Below are 20,426 nucleotides of genomic sequence, written 5' to 3'. Positions count from 1 at the left end.
TTTTGCTTTACCTGTGAAAGGGGACCAGTGTGAGTTTCCTAAGAATGCCTATCCATGAACTGTCACCATATATGAAAATAGGACAGGGGTAGCCAAGGTGACACTCTGCAGAAGTTGCTGGAATACAGCTCCCATCATCCACGAGTATTGTAGTAGGAGGATGACTTTGGCAATTACTAGTTTCTATATTGATGTGAATTTGGGGTAGATTTGTTCAAGGTAAATGCAATTATTCCAGGTTTTTCCATACAGGATTTTGAATCCAAACTGTAGTGTAGAGCCCTTATAGAAGGAATCAAAATAGCCAACAGGATATTCTGTACATTCAGCAGCAGCTCTTAATTGTGTCTTTCTAATTACCTAATTAGGGGACACGGGTGGCGCTGTGGGTAAAACCTCAGCGCCTAGGGCTTGCCGATCGCATGGTCGGCGGTTTGAATCCCCGCAGCGGGGTGAGCTCCCATCTTTCGGTCCCAGCTCCTGCCCACCTAGCAGTTCAAAAGCACCCTTAAGTGCAAGTAGATAAATAGGTACCGCTTCATAGCGGGAAGGTAAACGGCGTTTCTGTGTGCTGTGCTGGTGCCGGCTCGCCAGAGCAGCTTCGTCACGCTGGCCACGTGACCCAGAAGTGTCTCCGGACAGCGCTGGCCCCCGGCCTCTTCAGTGAGATGGGCGCACAACCCTAGAGTCGGACACGACTGGCCCGTACGGGCAGGGGTACCTTTACCTTTACCTTTAATTACCTTACATCATTATTTAAATCCTGCTACAGGAACTAGGGTGGGCACCCGGCTTGAATTTTTCAGAATGATAACCATTTTGTCTTGTTATTTGGCAGTTTAATTGCGCTAACAACTTTTAAAAATGTTTATTATTTGTACTGTAACTTTTCATTAGGCTCATATACTTTCTTAGATCCATTGTTTTTATTTCTGTTCACAGGTGGATGTGACTGTCGTTCATTTTACCCCATTGGTGCAACCAAAAATAGAACAGCCATTTAAGCTGGTGGAGAAAGTTGTCCGAACTGTGTTTCAATTTAGAAGGAAATATTGTCATCAAAGTGTACGGTAAGAGATTTTTTCTTCAGAATGGTATTCTTAATACAATGGCTATGCAAAGTAATTTCACACATGGGAATCTTTAGTTGGTGACAGCAGTCAGCATGGTGTGTGAGAGAAATAGCCAGCATAGACCAAATTCCTCAGAAAGAGCTCTTGCATCTCGTATTATCTATAGGAGGAGTTGGGAACCATTTTCTCCTCCTTGGGCCAGATCCTTATCTCCCCAGCCATAAGTGGGCCAAATGTAACATGTAGCTGGGGCCACCCACCTGTCAATCACTTGATGTCCTAGTGAGGTCAAGTGATGTTATGCTTTGCAGCCCCGATTGTGGGAAATTCAAAGCACAATGCTGGGCTGTTTGAGAGTCCTTTGGTATTAACTTCTCACTTTACTGAAGGAGGTCTTCTCCCTTCCATGCTGCTCCTTAAACCTCCAGTTTCCATTGAAGGCTGGTTGTTCCTTTGCTGGAGCAAGGTATGCACCCAGTCGGGAGTTCATCTTAAGCTCCTGATCATTCCTTTGAAGTCCCACCGTTACAGACCCTGCTTGTCATCCCATGTTACGTCAGATGTCAGGTGTGTGATCATGGCTTCCCCACTGAATCAGTGAGCTTTTCATGACCAGTGGATCACAAGTGGATATAAATCTCAATTATTTTGAGGGTAAAATATATGTGTGTTTACCTTTTAAATAAATAAACAAATTTTATTATTGGGTAAGGGAACATGAAACAAAGTAAATGAGTGTCTTCAGATATGTGTCTGAGAATAAACAGTGACAATCACACACACACACACACTCCCCATGCCACTCTAGGCCTACAAAGAGAGAGAGAAATTATCCAGGCCTAGCTCCTTTCTACTAACTAGCATCTACTTCACAATCCAGACCTAGCAAAAATGAACACCAAACAGTTAACGCCCGCTGACAAGTAGTGGCCATAGTTGTGATGAAAAGGTTTACAGCAATCAGAGCATGCAAGCCACTCCTTTTAATGCAAGCGTATGGAACCTGCTGTTGGGCTGCAATTTGGATTGGCTGGGAATGATGGGCATTGGAGTGCAAGAATATATGGATTGCCACTGGCTCCCCAACCTTGCTTTAAATGCCAGGACACAACCCCATCTTGTCACCGCACCTCTATGCCCTACAATCAGCAGATGAGGCCTTGGTGCCTGTTTATTATCTGAAACTTGATTGGGATAAAGGGTGAGGCTTTCTTTGTGGCAGCACCCCTCCTTAAGGAACTGGGAGGGGGAATTTTCATTATGGTAGAAATTTTAACAGTGTGGCCTGACTTTTAAAGTGAACTGATCTGCTGCTTGCTGAAAACTAAACTTGTGATACTTTAGTGCTGCTGTTTCCATGTTGACTTGTAAGACAAAATAAAGACATCTTTGGTTTATGGTTAGGATGTCAATGCAAGCTTGAGCTCTGTGGGTTTTCATTTTAGAACTAAAGCTTTCCATAGAGAATGGCAGTGTTCGGGAAGAGAAAGTAAAATTTCTAAGTGATGTGCAGAGAAGGCAAAAAGTTGGATAAGGAAAGCGCAACCACTGAGTGAGGGGGCAGAGTACAGGAGATTGAGCAGCATAAGATGGTTCCATTGGGGTGTGGTGTGGTAGACCAACAATGTGGGGTAACTGCACCTAGTGCAGGCAACTATTCTTAGCATGGATTAGTAAGCTAATTTTATTGAAGCGGGTCACTGTTTCTGATGGTTAAAAAACCTGAATAAAGGAAGAGACCCCGTTTAACAAACTCACTTGGATTATCTCTATTATTTTCTTTCAGTGTCTTATTTCCAGAAGCTGAACGTTTAGAAAAAGCAGAACAGCTACTCAAGCTGGCAGATGTTGATCCAATTCTGCGCCCGACTCAACTTTCCATGTTTCATTTTAAAAGCCTTTGTGATGTCTATAGAAAAATGTGTGATGAAGACCCAAAACTTTTTACATATAACTATAGGGACGAATTGACAGAGAAGCGAAACAGGAAGAGGAGCAGATTTTGCAAGACTAAGGATGATGTGATCTAGCTCATTCTAGAAAAGAAACCAGCGGCGATGTGTGTTTCTGTCGAGTGGAATGAAATACATTCTAATTTGGAATGTTAAGTCTTTTTGAACTAAGGTATGTGAAATTCATTGAAGAGAGAACAGTATAAAAAACAAAACACACCAATTGCATTTAGCATTTTACTGTACAAGCTTGTAGAGAAAAATGAAAAATACAATAAGATTACAGTACAGGCTTTTTATATTTACATATATATATATAAAAATCAAGTATAAACATCTTAGTGCAACTTAGTGCAGGACTTTAATTTTTCTAAGATGAATTTAAAAATATTTTTTGCTTTAAATGCCCCGAATTAAAGTTGCTTGAACTTTCTCAAAAGAACATAGGTATTGACAAGAGTTCATTCCCTTTTCAAAAATTTAAAAACATCTCTTACTTTTATTTAAATGAGATTACTCTGCCCTGAATCGTAAACAGCTCAATCTAAATTTCTGTTCCACAATAAATTAAAATAACTTAAGCCTTTACAACTACTTCTGTGGAAAACACAGTAGTGCATTAAACTGAATAGTTTCTCAAGTTACAATAATCACCCTTTTTAAAGTATGTAAATCTGTATGTGGCGATGCTGGAATCAGGCAGCTAGGACTTACCATGCCTGTCTACCGTTTCATAAAAGCAGTCCTCATTAACCACTGAAGTTAAACTTTGTACACTAAATTCTCTTTCTAAAATAGAGTTCAGGTCAAAACTTGCAGCATCTGGATGGCTATCAAGAGACTGGTGCCGTTCTTGCATTCCCAGTAATGTTCCTTTGTCGCGTCTTGTGCTGTTCACTTTCCGTTTAATAGGGCAAAAGTGCGCCCTGACTAGTTTAGGGTGATCACCCACCCTCCGCCCTTCTCCATACTCACTCTCAGAAGAATACTTATCCTCTGTATCATCACTAGGATTCTCAGAAATCTTCAGCCGCTGGAACTGAATTTCTATGTCTTTTGTGGGACTGCCTTTCTTTAGAATCTGCTGGTAGTCATCCTCGTCATCACTTAAAATGTCAGATTCTTTGACAGGACTGTTTGAAAAATCTGATGCAGAGTTTTGGAGATGTTTCACGGGGGACAAATTTTTAGATTCCAGGATGCTATCGGTGGTATGGCAACTGCTACTTGGAGTACTGCTACTCAGGCTGCATTCATCAGAATCCAGTTCATTTACTTTGCCTGCTTCAGTGTTCCATTCATTACTGGGAGAGTTCTTCATTAACTTTAATGATCTTGAGGAAGCTGCCAGGGTAAAAACACATGCTAAATTCCTATACTCAACAACTCTGGCAAGCATAACAATAAGCGTTATATAGTGTTACAATTACTTTTCAGTATGAGGTGACATTTTAAACTACTTTCGTTATATCACGGGGGAGATATTTTAAGTTGTGAAGTGTGGCTTTCTTAAAACAAACAAAAACTCTGAACTTAGATTGGCTGATTTATCTAGGAGCCCACAAAGGCAAACTCCATGTGGACTGACTGTGTAAAAATGGCAACGTTAAGCTGCCTCTTAGTAGCACTAGGAAGGAACAGGGTTCAGTGCTTCCTGCCTAGTCACTGTGGAAGCCTGTCAGTAAAATAGACTAACACTATTCCCCCTACCCCCCGAAAAAAAACTCCTACAAAGACAAGTTTATAAGGTTCAAGTACTGAGTAAGGATCTTTGCATGAAGCTGCTGAAGTGAACAAGTTCTGCTTATGCATTATGTCAAAGATAAGGAACCGCTCATTCCTGTGCTATGCTTCAACCTTTACTCAACTGCTCTGAGGATAAGCCTCTATGGTAGTCTCAGCTCTTCAGTCAAAGGCTAAGTAAGTTTATGGGAAAGTAATTTCAAGCAGTCAGTGTAGAGAAAATACTTCCATTTTGAAGGTTGCTCAGACTTTGTGTGTGGAAGAATATCCTACTTTGTTAATCACAAAGTTGATGTGTATTATTACAATGTCTATACCATCTTTTATCTGAGGATCACAGGACAGTTTACAATATAAAAACACATACCGTATTAACAAATAAAAGCATACCCTCCCAAAGTTTTAAAAGGCCATATATTTTTTTAATTAGCAAAAGGCCTGGGAGAAGAGAAATGTTTTTGCCTGGTGCCTAAAGATACGTAAGAAAGGTTTTATATTGTTGTAAACCACTGATATTTTTTTATGATTCAGTGGTATATAAACATTAAATAAATAACCCAAATTATTCCCCCCCAAAAAAATCCTCTTGCTTTGTTTACTATCCGGTCTGATTAAATGTTCGGGAACACTTGAAAGCTTGCATGCTGTTTTGTGACATTTCAGTTCCTAGTAAGGTGGTTGTTCTAAGGCGGATTCTGGCTCTCCCCCTCCCCCCTTATAATCCAACACAACTGACTTTTAGTTTAAGCAAAATTAATGTTCTCCCTATCAGCTACGCTTGTACACATTTTTTTACTATTAAATTTATGTCTCAAAAGCAAAAAAAACAACCCCAAACCAACCTAGAATCAGACAGGTATTTAAAAACATCAATTTCTATGCTTTGCAAAATTTTAGTTCTTCCTACCTTTTCAACTGCAAGATGATGCACTAACGCCTACTAAATATACAGTTGCACAACTAGTAATTTTCAACAAAGTGCAGTACAAACAGAATAAGTTTAGTTACTGTAATCTTTGTTTCCTCTCCAGCCTACAGATAAGTGTTTGAACATGCTTGGATAGTATTACTACAAACTAGTATGAGTTTAAATTTTGACAAAAAATACATTCTTACCCAATTTTGCTGAAACAGGAATTCGATTTTTATGCAGAACTAGGCGGCTTTTACATGTTTTCTCTAATGGTGAGTCACACTTTATTTGACGCCTTAAGTTTTCTCTTAGAATTGAACGAATCACTTTGACTATATTGGTCTTGCTTTCACAATCACTGCAAAATTCAAGAAAATTGTAGTTAGGTTTTAGATAATACAAACACATATGATTTGGCTTTGTCTTCGTAATTTGAAGGAGCAATTTGGAAACCTTAATTGTTCACAAATGGAACAGTTAAGTGGCTGGAGAATCAGCATGAATGTGCGATTCCTCATGGGGTCTGCATAAAGTTCTGTGCCTACACAGTTCAGTTCTAGAGCTTTTGGAGTTGGCAGAGCATATCCATAGGGAGATGATTGGCCTTGCTGCATGAGCAACAACATAAAATATCTTTCACCTGAGGTTTCTTGGGAAGTGTACATACCGCTGCCATTAAACAAGTAAAATTCAGTATGCTGTGATTAATTCCAAAGGATATCTAATGGCCCAAATTATGCATATTATATAGAGGCTGTTATGTAGGGTGGGAATGAAAGGAGGAAAGACTATTTGGAGGGGAAAGTGAACCCACGATTGTACCTGCTACATAGCTGGAAGGTTGTTTCAGGTCTTCCTTCCAATTCTGACTTGGTATGAATCAATTCCCAAATGCAATTGTTTTCTGTTCCTGCATGTGGAAAGAAAGGCATGTTATTGTAAATATTTCATGATGTCTACAAGTCTGTTGCCAAACAATTTTCATGGAAAGACTTATGAGACCACAGGGAAAGCTTCAGGATCCTTCAAGACATAGTGCCCCTCGCCTATTACTATTGTGTTTTATATTCTAGCAATTTATGTTCCCCCCACCACCACCACCACCACTGATTTACCAAATAAAGATGCTATCACTCTCCCTCTGTATGCTGGTATGCAGCAGGTAAGCTGTGCAGCCCTACCATGACATACACTATCGATATGGATTATTGGGAAGAAAAATCAGGTTTCCCCCTTATTTGCAGTTGTGCCATTAACTGTATCCAACATCTCATTAGAGACTCTACCCACACTGTTTGCTTAACAGCAAAGTAATTTCATCACCCAACACAGGACAGCTTTTTTGTCATTTATCTTCTACTGGATTAAAAAATCTTAATCTTAGATTCACAGTTACTGAAGAAATTCGTTTTTTAATTGGTAAATAGCAAGATACTTGGCAAATCATGTTAAACATGCTGCCTGATGTAAATAGGCACTACATTATTGACAACTATAATAAACACTGAATTCTTTCACAAGTGTCCTTCAATCTATATTATAAAAAGGTTGTGATGGATGCACTGCTTGATCAACCATAGCGACAACAAAATCTCTAGCGAAGGCCAAGTTATAAACCACCCTCCTTCATCAACATTACTTTTGCCGTCACATCAGCAGGGAACAAACCACAGTTAATTACAGGTTCCTATTTTGTCTGAATTAGCAAACTATTGTTAGTTCCAAACAGCAGGCTATGAAGCCTTAATATATTGTCTTGTTTGGAAAACATGAACCATAGTTTACATATTGTTTCAATGTGGCCATTTTCTTCTGTCGTTTAGCTTTACTCCATATGTTAAGATTTGAAGTAATAAAAGTACTAAACACATTCATTGGTGACAAACATCAAAAAACATCAAAAAATGTTTAATAAAAAATGTATTATTATCTATAGATAAGGTCACCTGCTGTATTGCCCAGTCGGACTTGAAGAGCAGATAAAGGAATCAGCCAACGAAATTTAAACAAGTCCAAATCATTATGATTATGCGTAGTACGGACATTTGTTGCCTGTAAATAAAAAGTACTGAATCAGTTTAATAATAATAATAATAATAAATTATTTATACCTCGCCCATCTGGCTGGGCTTCCCCAGCCACTCTGGGCGGCTTCCAAAAAAATATTAAAATACTGTAATACATCAAACATTAAAAGCTTCCCAAAACAGGGCTGCCTTCAGATGTCTTCTAAAAGTCTGGTAGTTGACATCTGGTGGAGGGCGTACCACAGGACGGGTGCCACCACTGAGAAGGCCCTCTGCCTGGTTTCCTGTAACTTGGCTTCTCGCAGTGAGGGAACCGCCAGAGGGCCCTCGGTGCTGGACCTTAGGGTCTGGGTAGAACGATGGGGGTGGACATTTAAGTGACATTGCCTTTTAAAGAATTAATTAAAGCTTCATTCCTAGAAGACAGAATTATGCTTCTGGGGGAGGGGGAAGTTTGGATCAGGGATCACATAAGCGAGTGACTTTTTGACATCACCCCATTTGGATATGATGAGTAAGAAGGCAAAACAAACAAAAATCTCCCCCACCCCTTTCTAAAATGGGAAGCTTCCACTAGATCACAGTCCCTTGTGATTCTAGATTTTTTCACCTATTTCTAATCTACTTTATCTAGAAAACTTCTCTAAGTAATGTATCAAACATTCCATGTATCTTCTGCACGTATACCTTGAGACATTTTGTATTGTAAATCAGAACAATAATACACAATGCATCTTAGATGGTCTTATTTTTTGACTAAGAAAAACTTACCAGTTTCTTCTTCAGTTTGCAGTTCTCTTTATATACTAAGATGACAGCTCTTTTGAATGCTAAGAAGAGAGAGTGACAAGGCAACTTTTATTGATTAGACTTCCAAAATGAGTACTACATTTTAATTTTTGAATTCAGTTATGACATATACTAATAATAGTGTGTCTTAACTGGCAAAGCAAATTGCTACAGGTATTTGCACAGAGATTTGTTTCGTCCTCTCTAGATCTGCTTGCATTTCACTCCTGGGGCTTATAATTTATACAATCTTGGGTTGCATTTAATGAGAAGCAAGATTTTTGCCTGATTGGTATAGCTGGTAGCTGGAAGTCTTTCACTTTACCTATTCCCGAATATTGTAAATATGTTCTACTGTACATTAAAGCGTTTATCTATTCACATTTTTGTCAGCTCATTTATTTTACAGAATCTGAGCACAGCTGCATCCCAGTCCCATCTACGTTACCCAGTTTTCTCTCCTCCCACCAATAAACTGGGATTTATCTGAGATGGGTGCAATGATTCAAATTTACTATTAACAAGACTACAGTTCCAGAAGAAGCATTTATGTATAAGAAACATACAGAAGTTTGTTCTGGGACAATGGGATACACAAATTAAAGTGAAATGGAATAAGAGTCAAAATACCTAATAATATTAATATTAATAATAATAATGCAATCTGTAAGAAGACTATATAATCCTTTAGTAAGAGCTATTTATAATATGCAGACACATCATTCACACAACTATAGACACAGACATGAACAGAAATTTGATTGACTGCTGTAGGTCTTATATCTTAATTGCACAAGGCTAATTGATTCATGTCAGCACCTTGCAATTGTTACAATCTTCATCCAAGCCTTAATGATGTAGCAGCATTTTTCAGCAGCTCCAATATGGAAACTGTAGCATGTATAGCAGCCTGCTCATATTTTGAACTTTAGTTGCTAATTCTAATGATGTTCTTAAAAAGAAAAGAAAAGCTGGGAGGAGTTAAATACTTGAGGTGAGAGCTACCTAATGCAAACAGGCAATATCATGTGTAATGGTAGTTCTTTCTCTCCTCACATCAGCTGCCCACCCCCCCTCACAAATTTATCTCCAAAAATAGGTTTCAAAGGCAGAGGAAAGCTCTACAGCAGATTTTGGGGATATGCAGGGGGCTGGAGGGGACAGAAGAGAAACAGGAAGTATGGGTGTATGAGCAGATTTCTGTTGTGGCAAGTATGCAAAAATCATTGGATGTCACCCTAAGTGACTGGGGAAGGTCAAGGCAAGGCAATCAGTGGATAAGACTACATCACTCAGTCTCATCCTTGTCCATGACCTTAGCCATCTACAGCCTGCTACCCCACAATGTTTTATCTGGTGTCTCTCCCACTCTGCTAAAAGGATCAAAAATTCAAGTTACTTGAGAGCTGGTACAGCATAGTGGTTAATAGGCTGAGCCATAAAATTGGAAGTCCCTGACTCAAAACAGGAAGTCCCGTGGCTATTACCTGAATGCCATTAAGAAACATCACGATCATATACTAATAGAAAACTCATTCATGGGCAGCAAAATCAATACCATACACAAGAGAGGAGGCATCAGCAGGCTTGGATAGGCCGGGAAATACAGACATACAAATATACTTGTAGGGAGTAGGATAGACCTAGGGCAGTCAGATGCAAAAGAGGACAGGGCTCAGCATCTTCTAAAGTTATACAGAAGAATTCCAGCAGGTGTAGCTTTAAATGACAAAGAGCAGAAAACCCCCATGGAGCAGAATAATGACTAAGCAGACTCAGAGGCCACAGAATGCTGGCAGATTGTTAGGAAAAAGAGAAATATCAAGGAGGGAAGGAATGGAAAAACTGGAAAGAGAATGGTTAACTGACTGTGGCCCTTAACAGGAGCAATCTGCACTGCAACCTTTTGTTGCTGCTCCCACCTGTCTTATCCTCTGCAATAATGGGATGTTACTGGCCTACTCTGTAGCACTGTTATCACTGTGATAAAATGTGTAAATACTTTCACAAAAATTTTGAGATCTAAATTATATACTATATTCACAATAATGCCCCCATCACTAATTTTCAGTAGTGGAATACATTTCAACCAAGTTCCATCTTGGAGCAAGCATAGAAAGCTAACAGATCTGATATGAAACAACGCACACCTGTAACCACTGCATGAACTATTTTAGAAGATGTTTTGACATAGTTTGAATAAATCACTCACCAAACACTGTGAGTTCCAGGTCTTTTCTTGTTTTGCCCAATGATGAGAATGGATTCAGCCATGCAACAGTAGAGTGCATTAGAAGTTCTCCCATGGAAAGTTCGGTGACCTATGTCCATTGTAGATTAGAAGGGTTATTCATTCTAACATACAGCAATGGGGATCACTTGCTGAACAGGCTCTTGGGCTGGGGTATTGTTTAGGGGGATTTTGCTACTGTTACTGATACTAATTTTTGTATCTTAATTTTTGGTGCTTATAATGACTTATGTGGAAATTTTTCAATTATCTGTACTTTTTATGTGTTTTATGTTTATGTTTTTTGTTATGTTTGTAATTCAGGTAACTTTGTCTTGTTGTAAGACGTCTTGGATATGGAAAGGCAGCATACAAATTGATGGTGATGATACTGTTGGACAAAGATTAAGGCCAAAATTTGAATTATCTGCACACACAAAACCCTGCTCCCATCTTCTTACCTCTTTCTCAGTTCCACTCTGATCTGCAACTAGTTGGTCAAACACTGCACCGTAATCCTCGTAAATCTTCTGCATTTCATTGATGTGACTGGCCACCTTTTCCATTGCCTTCAGTGCTTCTGCAATTTGTAAAGGCAAATCCATTATTTGATATACACTGAATGGGCCAGTTGAAAGCTGTACCCTTGAGTCACTTAAAACCCAGAAATTCATCATCTTAGGAAGTGCAGAAACAAATGCATTGTTGATGGTAACCAAATAAGCAAAACCACTCCCAGTGTCTTGCCAAAAATTTCTATTAATCATGTGGAAAACCACTTTACGCTCTGTAATGTGCAGTGAGGTTCCCTATCGTGTGCTTAGCTCAGTGCTAAATACATGATATGATACAAACAGCTGGGACAGTTTTTAAGAACCTAAAAAGATCCTGCCATTGGTCCATCTAAGTCCAGCATCCTGTTCTCACCATGGCTGAACAGTTGCCTCTGTGAAACCAGCAAGCAGGAATCGAGCCCAAGAACATTCTCCCCTCCTGTTCAACTGGTATTCAGAAGCACAGATAGCAAAGCTTATTTCCTTGGGAAGTACCTGTGAGATGGTAATGCTCCTCGCTTTCAGGGTCTGTCAGAGATACCAGCTCCTTCAGGAGCAGCGGGTATTTCAGCACCCTCTGAACTGGCTTGATGAGAAAGGACTCCAATGTGGAAGAATGCTGTTTAGCTGGGTTGCGAGCATCCAGAAAGGCCTTAAAGGCTTTATCTGTTTTGGCTAAAGGAAAAGCAAAACAAAAACCCAGAGCGTATTAGCAGCCCAAAAGCAACAATATGGAGAATCAATCTTCTGCATTTCATTCCAGGACCTGGCAAACAATAGGCCACACTCCTCTGCCTGCCTCTTGGCAAAGGCCATCAATATTCTATGTAGCAATAAGCAACAGAGAGATAATCCTTTCCCATATTATGCATCCTTTGTTACTCCACCTTAATCTACAATCACTGCTGTGCAGCTTAGTTTTCCACGGCTATTAAATTGACCACAGGGCATTTACTACTGGGCGGTGGAAGTGGCTGGCAGGGCACAGCTACAATGCTAGCTTCCCAGCAGCAGCAGCAACTTACCGGATGGGGCTAAATGGCAGGGAGATTAGCACAGGGAAGCCAAGCTGGTGCTCCTGCCAGTCTGCCCACAGCACATCCCATCACCTAGTCCTTTGTCCCTCCCAGTAAACGGCAGCAAACCCATTGCTGGAAAACTGGGCGAGACACTTCTGTTGGCCAGTATATAAATATAAAATAATAATAATAATATTTTAAAATATATTTTGCTTATTTAAAAGGCTTGTCTCACTATGGGTATGTTTGCAGCAGCCTTTTTGGGGTGGGGGTGGAATATGTTGCAGAACATAACATCAATCACTTATTAACTCTTCACCATAAGTGGTATCTGATACAAGATTTTACTTCTGGAATGTGCACTGGAAGTGTTCGACTTTACTAAAGATTTACAAACATTCCCAGCAGTCACAAAGAATATCGTCCTCCTTTCAGGAGGTATGTCAGAGATTCTACTTCCATCTAAAATTACTCCCAAGAAGCTGTGGCAGTGCATTTTCTTTCCAGGTGGCAAGCTGCCATATCTACTCAAGGAAAAACACTATTTTAAACAGCCTCACTGTGTACTTGTGAACATGTTCAAACTATATATATATATATATATATATATATATATATATAATGATATAAACCTCAAAAAACCCCTCAAAGCCTCACTGTGTACTTGTGAACAAGTTCATACTCTCTCTCTATATATATATTAAAGAAAATGATATAAACTTCCAAACCCACAGTTCAATCCAACTAAACTGCCCTCTCTCTAGGCCCCTGTGCATCCCCAGAGAGTGGGGGCACAGAAGGAGGAGAGGAGTGGGAATCATTCTACTTGCTCAATTACTTAGTTGGCTACAACCCTTATTCCTCATATTTATGCAGAGGTTACACTAGAATATTATTTCCATAACTAGGTAGAGAAAGAGGGAAAGTACAAATGGAAAATGTATGGGATGCTGAGGCAAGCACACCCTATTAAAAGCACTGCAAAATAGTCCCTACATCATCAGAGGGCAGCCTGAAAAACTAAAACAAAAGCTTTTTTCTTTATGCCATTACCATGAAAAACAATTACTTTGGTGCTATGAATCTGTCGCATGGATATATTGCATCAGTAAGACTTTTACCTCTTTCAAGAACTTTCTGGACTTTTATGTGGTTTGCACAGAACCCACTGTACAATTTGAAGTGGTCAGCATAATACAGGAAAGAACCTCCCAAGGAGAACAGCAGTTTCTGAAAGCAACACAATCAGAAGTTAGGAAGAGAAAATTTTTTATTTCGCAGGTACTCTAGTATTATTCTTTAGTTAGAAGATCCATTCCTTAATGCAAAACATTCGTGGTCTGCCTTCCATTAGCATTCAGGAAGTGTTTAACAGCAGTTAAAATAATGGCATACAATTCAAAGACATTGTGCCTTGAAAATGATGAATGCAGACCTTAGCAACACCTTTTGCAAATATCTTAACATGAACAGGTGTTTAGCTAAGGAAAGCCGGTGCTCTGATTGTCACACTGCAAAAACAAACCAGAAATTCACCTCCAGAGTGATGCCCTCAAATGCAGAAGTGTTAATAGCCCATGGTGTTATGGGCCTAGTTTAATGGCATTCCCAGTTGTGGCCAGACAGGGCCCTCCCTGTTGAATTTCCAGCACCTTCTGAATATGACTATGTCTCTCTACATCTCTATCTATATCTAAAAAAGACAAAATTCAATAAAAACTATGAAATCATAATTTAGTTTAGTATTTTATTTTTGTGTGTGTGTGTAAATATAAAAATCCAGCAGGCATTTTAACTCAATTATGATTTCATAGTTTTTATTGAATTTTGTCTTTATTATATTGAATTACTTGTACATAACTTATTATAATTAAGTGGTATAGAAGTTGCTTTGTATATATTTGACCCTGATACCAGATTGGTAGAGTCAATATTTCTATAGAAAGATTGTTTGTAAAAACATGAGAGAATATGAGAAAAACCCATAACATTGGGGGGGGGGGCACAATTGTGAATGTGCATAGTTTCCCCTCTATATATTCCTGTTTTGCAAAATATCTTGGGGGAAATGTATAATTAAGAACTGCATTCCTTTCATGGCACACAGTAAGCAACTGTACAAAAGAAACTATTCCCAGCTTATTCCCAGATTTGCCATATTTTTCACCCCACAGAACAAATCAGAAAACAAGAGCTTCATAACCCTGTTTGTGTTCACCAATGGTGTGACTACTCATGGACATGCACAGCCTGGCCAGCGTGATCCATGCTCTGGGAACATGCCTGGTGCTGCAATGCACATCAAGTGAGGCTGCCTTTGAAGTCTGTTCAGAAAGTGCAGTTGGTTCAGAACCAAGTGGCTAGATTATCGACTGCTACTTTGGCACTGCGGGTGTCATCGAGTTCTAACAATTTCACATATTTGTGAAAATACTTATACCTTTTCTTTTTGCATCAAAAGGACAACAAAGATGCAGAACAACAATAAAAAGCACAAAGGCATCATCAATGCTTCATGTTATTTATGTGTATGAAACAAAATGTTTGTGTTGGAGAGAGAACAGGGTGACCGTGACTCTTAAACAAGAATTTGCTCAGCTTTTGAGTATAGCATTTCCCCCTCCAGACAGTTATCAAGATAATACAATTATAGGATGGGACTAGGAGGAGATCAGCCATGAGTTTGTTGTATCTTGATACAATGCAGATAAGTTCTAACATGTAAATCATGAAAGTGAGTGATTTAACTGGGAAAACATTTCATAAACTTATTTTACTTTTCCGGATGTATGACAATAAAGACATGCTTCTTAAGACTAAGAAAACTCTTTCCCCTTTCTCTTAACATAAAATTGCATGAATTCTTCCCCCCCAAAAGAGTATTCACTACATGCTTGACTGTCTGAAACAGTTTAGTAGTCAATGCTTTATACAAAAGTAATTCTGAGGAAGAGAAGAAAGCATCCTCTTAAAACTACAATTCCCAGGATCTTTGAGAAGAGAACCTACGTCTACAGAATTAATTTTAAACAGTTTGGGTTTGCAATGTGCACATATGCCCTTAAATTCATCCTAATGTAATATTGGGGGTGGCTCACAACCTTCTCTCTGGAAACTTGCAAGTTTGCTCGTTCACTCTAAGCCATGGTTTGGCTCAGTGTTATGTGCAAACTGAGCCAGTGACTGAGATAATTCAGTCAATGGCCGTATTCACACATAACATGGTTTGTGCTCTCCTGTCCTGAGCAGCCACGAACACATGTCAAGTTCAGTTTCGTTCTTAAAGAATATTGTTTTACCGTTATGTATGAACCAGGGATGCTGTTTTAAAACAAACTCAAGTCAGTTTGTAAAGTCCGTTTCAGCTTTATGAAGCTGGCTTGTTTAACTAGACATTGCTTGTTTTAACCCTAGATTCCTGGTACACATATAGTGCAGAACTGAGAGAGTTTGAAAGAAGTCCTTGTCCAAGTGACAAGGGAGCAAGAGAGGGAGCAGGCGAGTCTAACACATTACTCATGCTAATAGAAACTTGTCTATGCAGTGCTAAGCCATGGTTTGGCATTACATGTGAACTGAGCCAAAGTCAAAACAGTCCCCCCCGCAAATAAATACAATTCAGCTGAAGAGATGGAAAGAAAGCAAAGAAAAATGGTTACTAACAAAATGTGCAGGTACTTTTATATATGTAATGAGTTTGAGATTTTATATTTACCCGGAACTGAGAAGGTGTTTCAAGTGTGTTGAAGTCAGAGCAGGAGGAAATGCCATCTTCAAGAGTCTCTAAAAATACCTTTTGAAAATCCAGCATCTCTGGCAGACTGCCAAACAAAGACTCCATCTACATGTGGGGAGGAGAATCAAATATGGAGCACGTGAATTGTTTGTACTTTACGGTAATACTATCCAAGAGAAGGCAATCAATCAATATGTTGCTACAGCAAACAAAGAGACACTTAGCATTAATGAATTTGTCTCATAATAGTTTTGGCACTGAACATGGAAAAACAAGTGGTTTCTGAAACAAAGATGTCTTAGAAGCATTGTCGTCAGAAGTGGACTCAAGTTTTATAACTAAGACATGATTGATGCAGCGGATAGAAAAACACAGTTTGTCTTTTCTTTCATGTATGATATGATGGAAATGCTTGCAATACTGCAAAATATTGGAAAGCAGTTAAAACAACAAAAGCAAAATCCTCTCACCTCATCTTGAGTAAGGAAGGTCTCACTTTGAAGAGGTTCCAAGTATAATTGGAAGAGGCAGCTCAGGTCCTATAAAGGCACAAAAATTGTACAGTTTCAAAAGAAAATAATTCCTTGATAACATTCACCCGGGTATAAAACTAATGAAAAATAGTTTTAACTGACACCCAAAGTCTTATTCTAACGCTATTGCTTGAACTCCATAACTGTGCCACTCTTACTAGGAATAGCAAAGGCAGCTTAGGAACATGATGACATGAAAAAAGAACTGTTTGAACAAAAGAATCTTACTCCCCATCTCCCTCCCTCCCTCTCTCCCCACAACCGCATGAATTCTATGACAATAACGTCCTCATACTGAATGTAAATAAACTGTGAAAAAGACCCTATGGATCAAAAACAGAGGCGCTATATGTACTTTTCCTTGTTTGTTTGTTTGTTTGTTTGTTTGTTTGATAACACAATGCAATCTTTAATAAAAACTTGTTAAAGGAGGAAGAACTGTTTATTTCTAGCTGAATGTGTCACTGGAAGAAGGTCATCACTGAGGATTATGGCACCACCTTGTGGTCAAAAGCAGGCAAGAGAACTGAAGGGAAGCAGGATGCTCCCAGAATCACATTGGTGTCCTCACCAAGCTTGAACATGTTGATTGGGAGGGACCTACTTCCGTAACAATAAGAGACTATTAGCTGTCAAAAATAGAAATACCCCGAGCAAAGGAAGAAAGGCAGGAAAGTGAATTAGATTCCGGGAGCTGCCTACTTCTCTCAAGTCCTCTTTTTAAGGTCTCTTGCCTGCCTTTCACCACAAGGTGGCGACATGGCCCTCAATGATTGCCTTCTCCAGCAACACAAGACTGTTAGTATATGTAAACATGAACCCTCTAAAGCAGGGGATTCATCCACCAGACGAACAAAGGACTGTGGTTTATTCTAACTAGTCTATAAACCACAGTTAGAACAGAGCATAGTTCTCATGTAAAGACATCGCAGACAGCTGTGTAAGTTTTAAAGAAAAATGAGAAGTTTTTGATCTCATGTGTGCAAAAGGAGAGCAGAGGGGAAGGCAGAAGCATGAGAGTCCAAGACGTGCTCCTGTAACACCAATCCATAGCGTAGCATTACATTCTGAAACTGGCCATAGTGAATAGTTGTTATACAAATGCCTGATCTGAAGATCTTCAGAGTCATTTGTGCTCTGTAAGGTTTCATTCACACTGATGAAAGAATAACGAACACTAAAACAACAACAATACAACAAATTTATGTAGTGTTCAAGCATTCAAATATATAATACAGTATATTCAATATATTATATATTCAAATATAACTGTCCTATTAGTTAAGTCCATACTATTATCCCATAGTGCAGATGGAGGACTGAGGCTAAGAGAACAGATAGAAGTCTAAGCTCTTAGCTGCTGTGTGGCACTTTCTTTCACACTTGGCCAGACCTTTTTCAGAGAGAGCTGACTCGATGGTTCTTGGCGTACTGGGTATTAATTCTCATGCATTTTAACACTGTCAAGAGAATGTCTTCAAAAGCACAAGTTTGGTGTTCTTTTTAAAGTAAAGCTTAAGATTCTTGAGGACAATAGAATATATGAACTAATGAAAGCTAAGCTAGAAGATTTAAAACTTCTTCCAATCATCACATTTTAAACTGACTCACTGATGCCACACTTTTGGTGGATTATAGGAAGGGAAAAGTTTTTAAGCTGCTACTTGGAACCTTGTGGTACGGGCAAGGGTCAAAGGTCTACATGCAAAAGCTTTCACGCGTGCATCCAACACAGGGTATGCAACATGGAAAGAACTGCAGTTGCATGAGAAAACTGTGAAAGCATGCATGGGAAAACGTTTGGGAAATCCTGTCCTGTGCCCTCCAAATTTTGAATCTTTTATTCATGAGCAAATACCCATAAAAGATGATGGGATGCCATATAAAAGCAAACTTTGCTGGTTAATATATGGAAAACAGCTGCTAGAACACAGAGGGAAATAAATTATCCCAGCCAAATAAGAACTATGAAGAAAAATGAACATGGTAAAATGTTTGTATTACCTTTACATAAGATTTTTCTGTGTCCATAAGCTCTTGGATGACCTTCCTAAGTCTGTCTGCGTCAGTAAGTTGCCGTGCCAGGGGCTTCAGAGGCGGAATGTTCTTTATTCCTTCCATACTGTTTACCTGAGATTCATGGAAATGTGGACACAAAGCTGAAATCTGCTCGGCACTCTGTAGGTTGAAAAACACAGAGACAGACTAGTTATCATACTTTGCTTCCCACTGCACATTTGACATTGACCTATGTACCATTGCATGTATAGCAGGCAAATACATGGTTAAGGAGTTCGATTTCTAACAGTGCAATCCAAAAGTCTCTAACCAGTGCAATCCCATCCATGTCTACCCAGAAGCAAGTCCTATTGAGTTCAACTGGACTTGGTCCTAGGAACATGGGTGTAGGATTGCAGCCTACATGTTTAATCCTATGGCCCTACAGATGTTGTTGGACTACAACTTCCATCATCCGTGCCCACTGGCTATGCTGGTAGGGGCAGACTCCCCCCTCCCACTCCATTTGGTGAATGAATTATTTAAGATGCAAAGACATAATACAGGTTCTTGCTCGATCTAAAATATCCATGGAAGATAGTGTATAATGCACTAATGTGAGAATACCTAAATAGTAAGCTAAAACATGTTCATTTTTCAGCTTTCCAACCAACTTCTTGGTTTCTGATTTTCCTGTTACAACCTATTTATTCAAACATCAGAAAAATACACAACACAATGCCACTTTTTTAGATCAGCCTTTGAATGACAACAATAAGAAAATCACATGACGCTAGAGCTCCAAGAGGAAAGGATAAACAACAACAACAACCAGTTATGTTAAATAGGACCACAAATTTCATGTAATATGCTGTTTGACCTTAAGCTGGAGAACAAGATGGGGTGGGGGGAATGGACACTGATGTCCACTCCAACTTAGCAGTTCTATGATTTTCAGTTACCGTATGGCATTTCTAGCTGAATTGCTGTCCTATGATAACTTACCTTTCCAACCACACATTTTTTCCAATCTTTCTTGTGTTTATCAGCCATCCCTGGACCCGCTGCCCTGCACTTTCTTATTTAATGCCACTCTCCCTTTTTCTCCTCATATTTCCTACCCTGCAGATTTGAGGTCTGTGTGCAAGGGCTTCCTTTATCTCTTGCACATAGAACAATGATTGTAGGTGCTTCAAATAGATGACATCCATTGTCAGCGATGCTGCAGATCAGACATGCTAGTCATGCAGCCTGTTGTTCCCATTTCTCGAAGTATATTATTTTACAATCTGAGTAGTATTGGTCATGGGGAAAGTGACAAGAAACGTTGTGTATTTTTCAAAACTTGCAAAATGTGGGAAGGGGTTAGAAATGGTCAGTATTCCAGACTCTGGCATTTTTATAACAAATGACTGCACCCACAAACAATGTCAGCATCAATCCTCAATTTGTTATCTAAAGATGTTAAATTATTGTTATAAAGAACAAAATGTTATCATGCTCACAGATACACCAGAACAGATAGATGTTGATAATGACAGGAAGTGCTGTTTTCTAGTTTAGTGCTATATCTGTGCCAGATTCATCCGTCCAAAGCATTTTCCAGGAACGTGAGTGACTTCAAGCTGTGTCAAGATTCAACACACTTGTCACATTTCATTTTGTGTTCTTCCTCACTGTCCCAGTATTTCATGTAGTTTAATCTTCCAGAATTGTAGGCTTTAAAGTTTTCTCTAAAACGAATTTATGCAGTTGCACCTATGCCTCCCCCTCAACAAATTAGATGCAATGCACCAAAAGTTATTTAGAAAATGATGCGTTTAGTTTTTGCTTACAAAGTATTCAACAGATAAAATGGA

The 20,426-nt window shown here is 39.1% G+C and overlaps 2 protein-coding genes across 8 annotated transcripts in view; one reads left to right on the top strand and one right to left on the bottom strand.

Annotated features, from left to right (window-relative positions):
* The window catches only part of TFB1M (transcription factor B1, mitochondrial), a 33,326-nt gene extending 30,002 nt beyond the window's left edge, over window positions 1-3,324 (top strand). Inside the window, exons 6-8 of one of the 3 annotated variants that reach the window (XM_080998419.1) lie at window positions 943-1,070; window positions 2,860-3,142; window positions 3,220-3,324. In XM_080998419.1, coding sequence (XP_080854545.1) covers window positions 943-1,070; window positions 2,860-3,103 — 372 coding nt within the window. In that variant the 3' untranslated portion in view covers window positions 3,104-3,142; window positions 3,220-3,324. Of the gene's footprint in view, window positions 1-942; window positions 1,071-2,859 lie in introns of all 3 variants that reach the window. The other 2 variants (XM_080998418.1, XM_080998417.1) reach the window with 2 other exon arrangements.
* Window positions 3,325-3,332: 8 nt separating this feature from the next.
* The window catches only part of TIAM2 (TIAM Rac1 associated GEF 2), a 136,291-nt gene continuing 119,197 nt past the window's right edge, over window positions 3,333-20,426 (bottom strand). For 4 of the 5 annotated variants that reach the window (XM_080998339.1, XM_080998341.1, XM_080998340.1 and 1 more), the window contains 12 exons: window positions 18,574-18,747; window positions 16,507-16,575; window positions 16,016-16,141; window positions 13,422-13,530; window positions 11,777-11,956; window positions 11,189-11,307; window positions 10,710-10,818; window positions 8,480-8,538; window positions 7,628-7,733; window positions 6,504-6,591; window positions 5,885-6,039; window positions 3,333-4,369 (listed from right to left, as the gene is read on the bottom strand). In XM_080998339.1, coding sequence (XP_080854465.1) covers window positions 3,729-4,369; window positions 5,885-6,039; window positions 6,504-6,591; window positions 7,628-7,733; window positions 8,480-8,538; window positions 10,710-10,818; window positions 11,189-11,307; window positions 11,777-11,956; window positions 13,422-13,530; window positions 16,016-16,141; window positions 16,507-16,575; window positions 18,574-18,747 — 1,935 coding nt within the window. In that variant the 3' untranslated portion in view covers window positions 3,333-3,728. Of the gene's footprint in view, window positions 4,482-4,609; window positions 6,040-6,503; window positions 6,592-7,627; window positions 7,734-8,479; window positions 8,539-10,709; window positions 10,819-11,188; window positions 11,308-11,776; window positions 11,957-13,421; window positions 13,531-16,015; window positions 16,142-16,506; window positions 16,576-18,573; window positions 18,748-20,426 lie in introns of all 5 variants that reach the window. The other variant, XR_013983900.1, reaches the window with a different exon arrangement.

This window comes from Podarcis pityusensis (assembly GCF_964106645.2).
Source record: "Podarcis pityusensis genome assembly, chromosome: 3".
Classification (NCBI taxonomy): domain Eukaryota; kingdom Metazoa; phylum Chordata; class Lepidosauria; order Squamata; family Lacertidae; genus Podarcis; species Podarcis pityusensis.
This window is presented reverse-complemented; position numbering and strand designations above follow the sequence as displayed.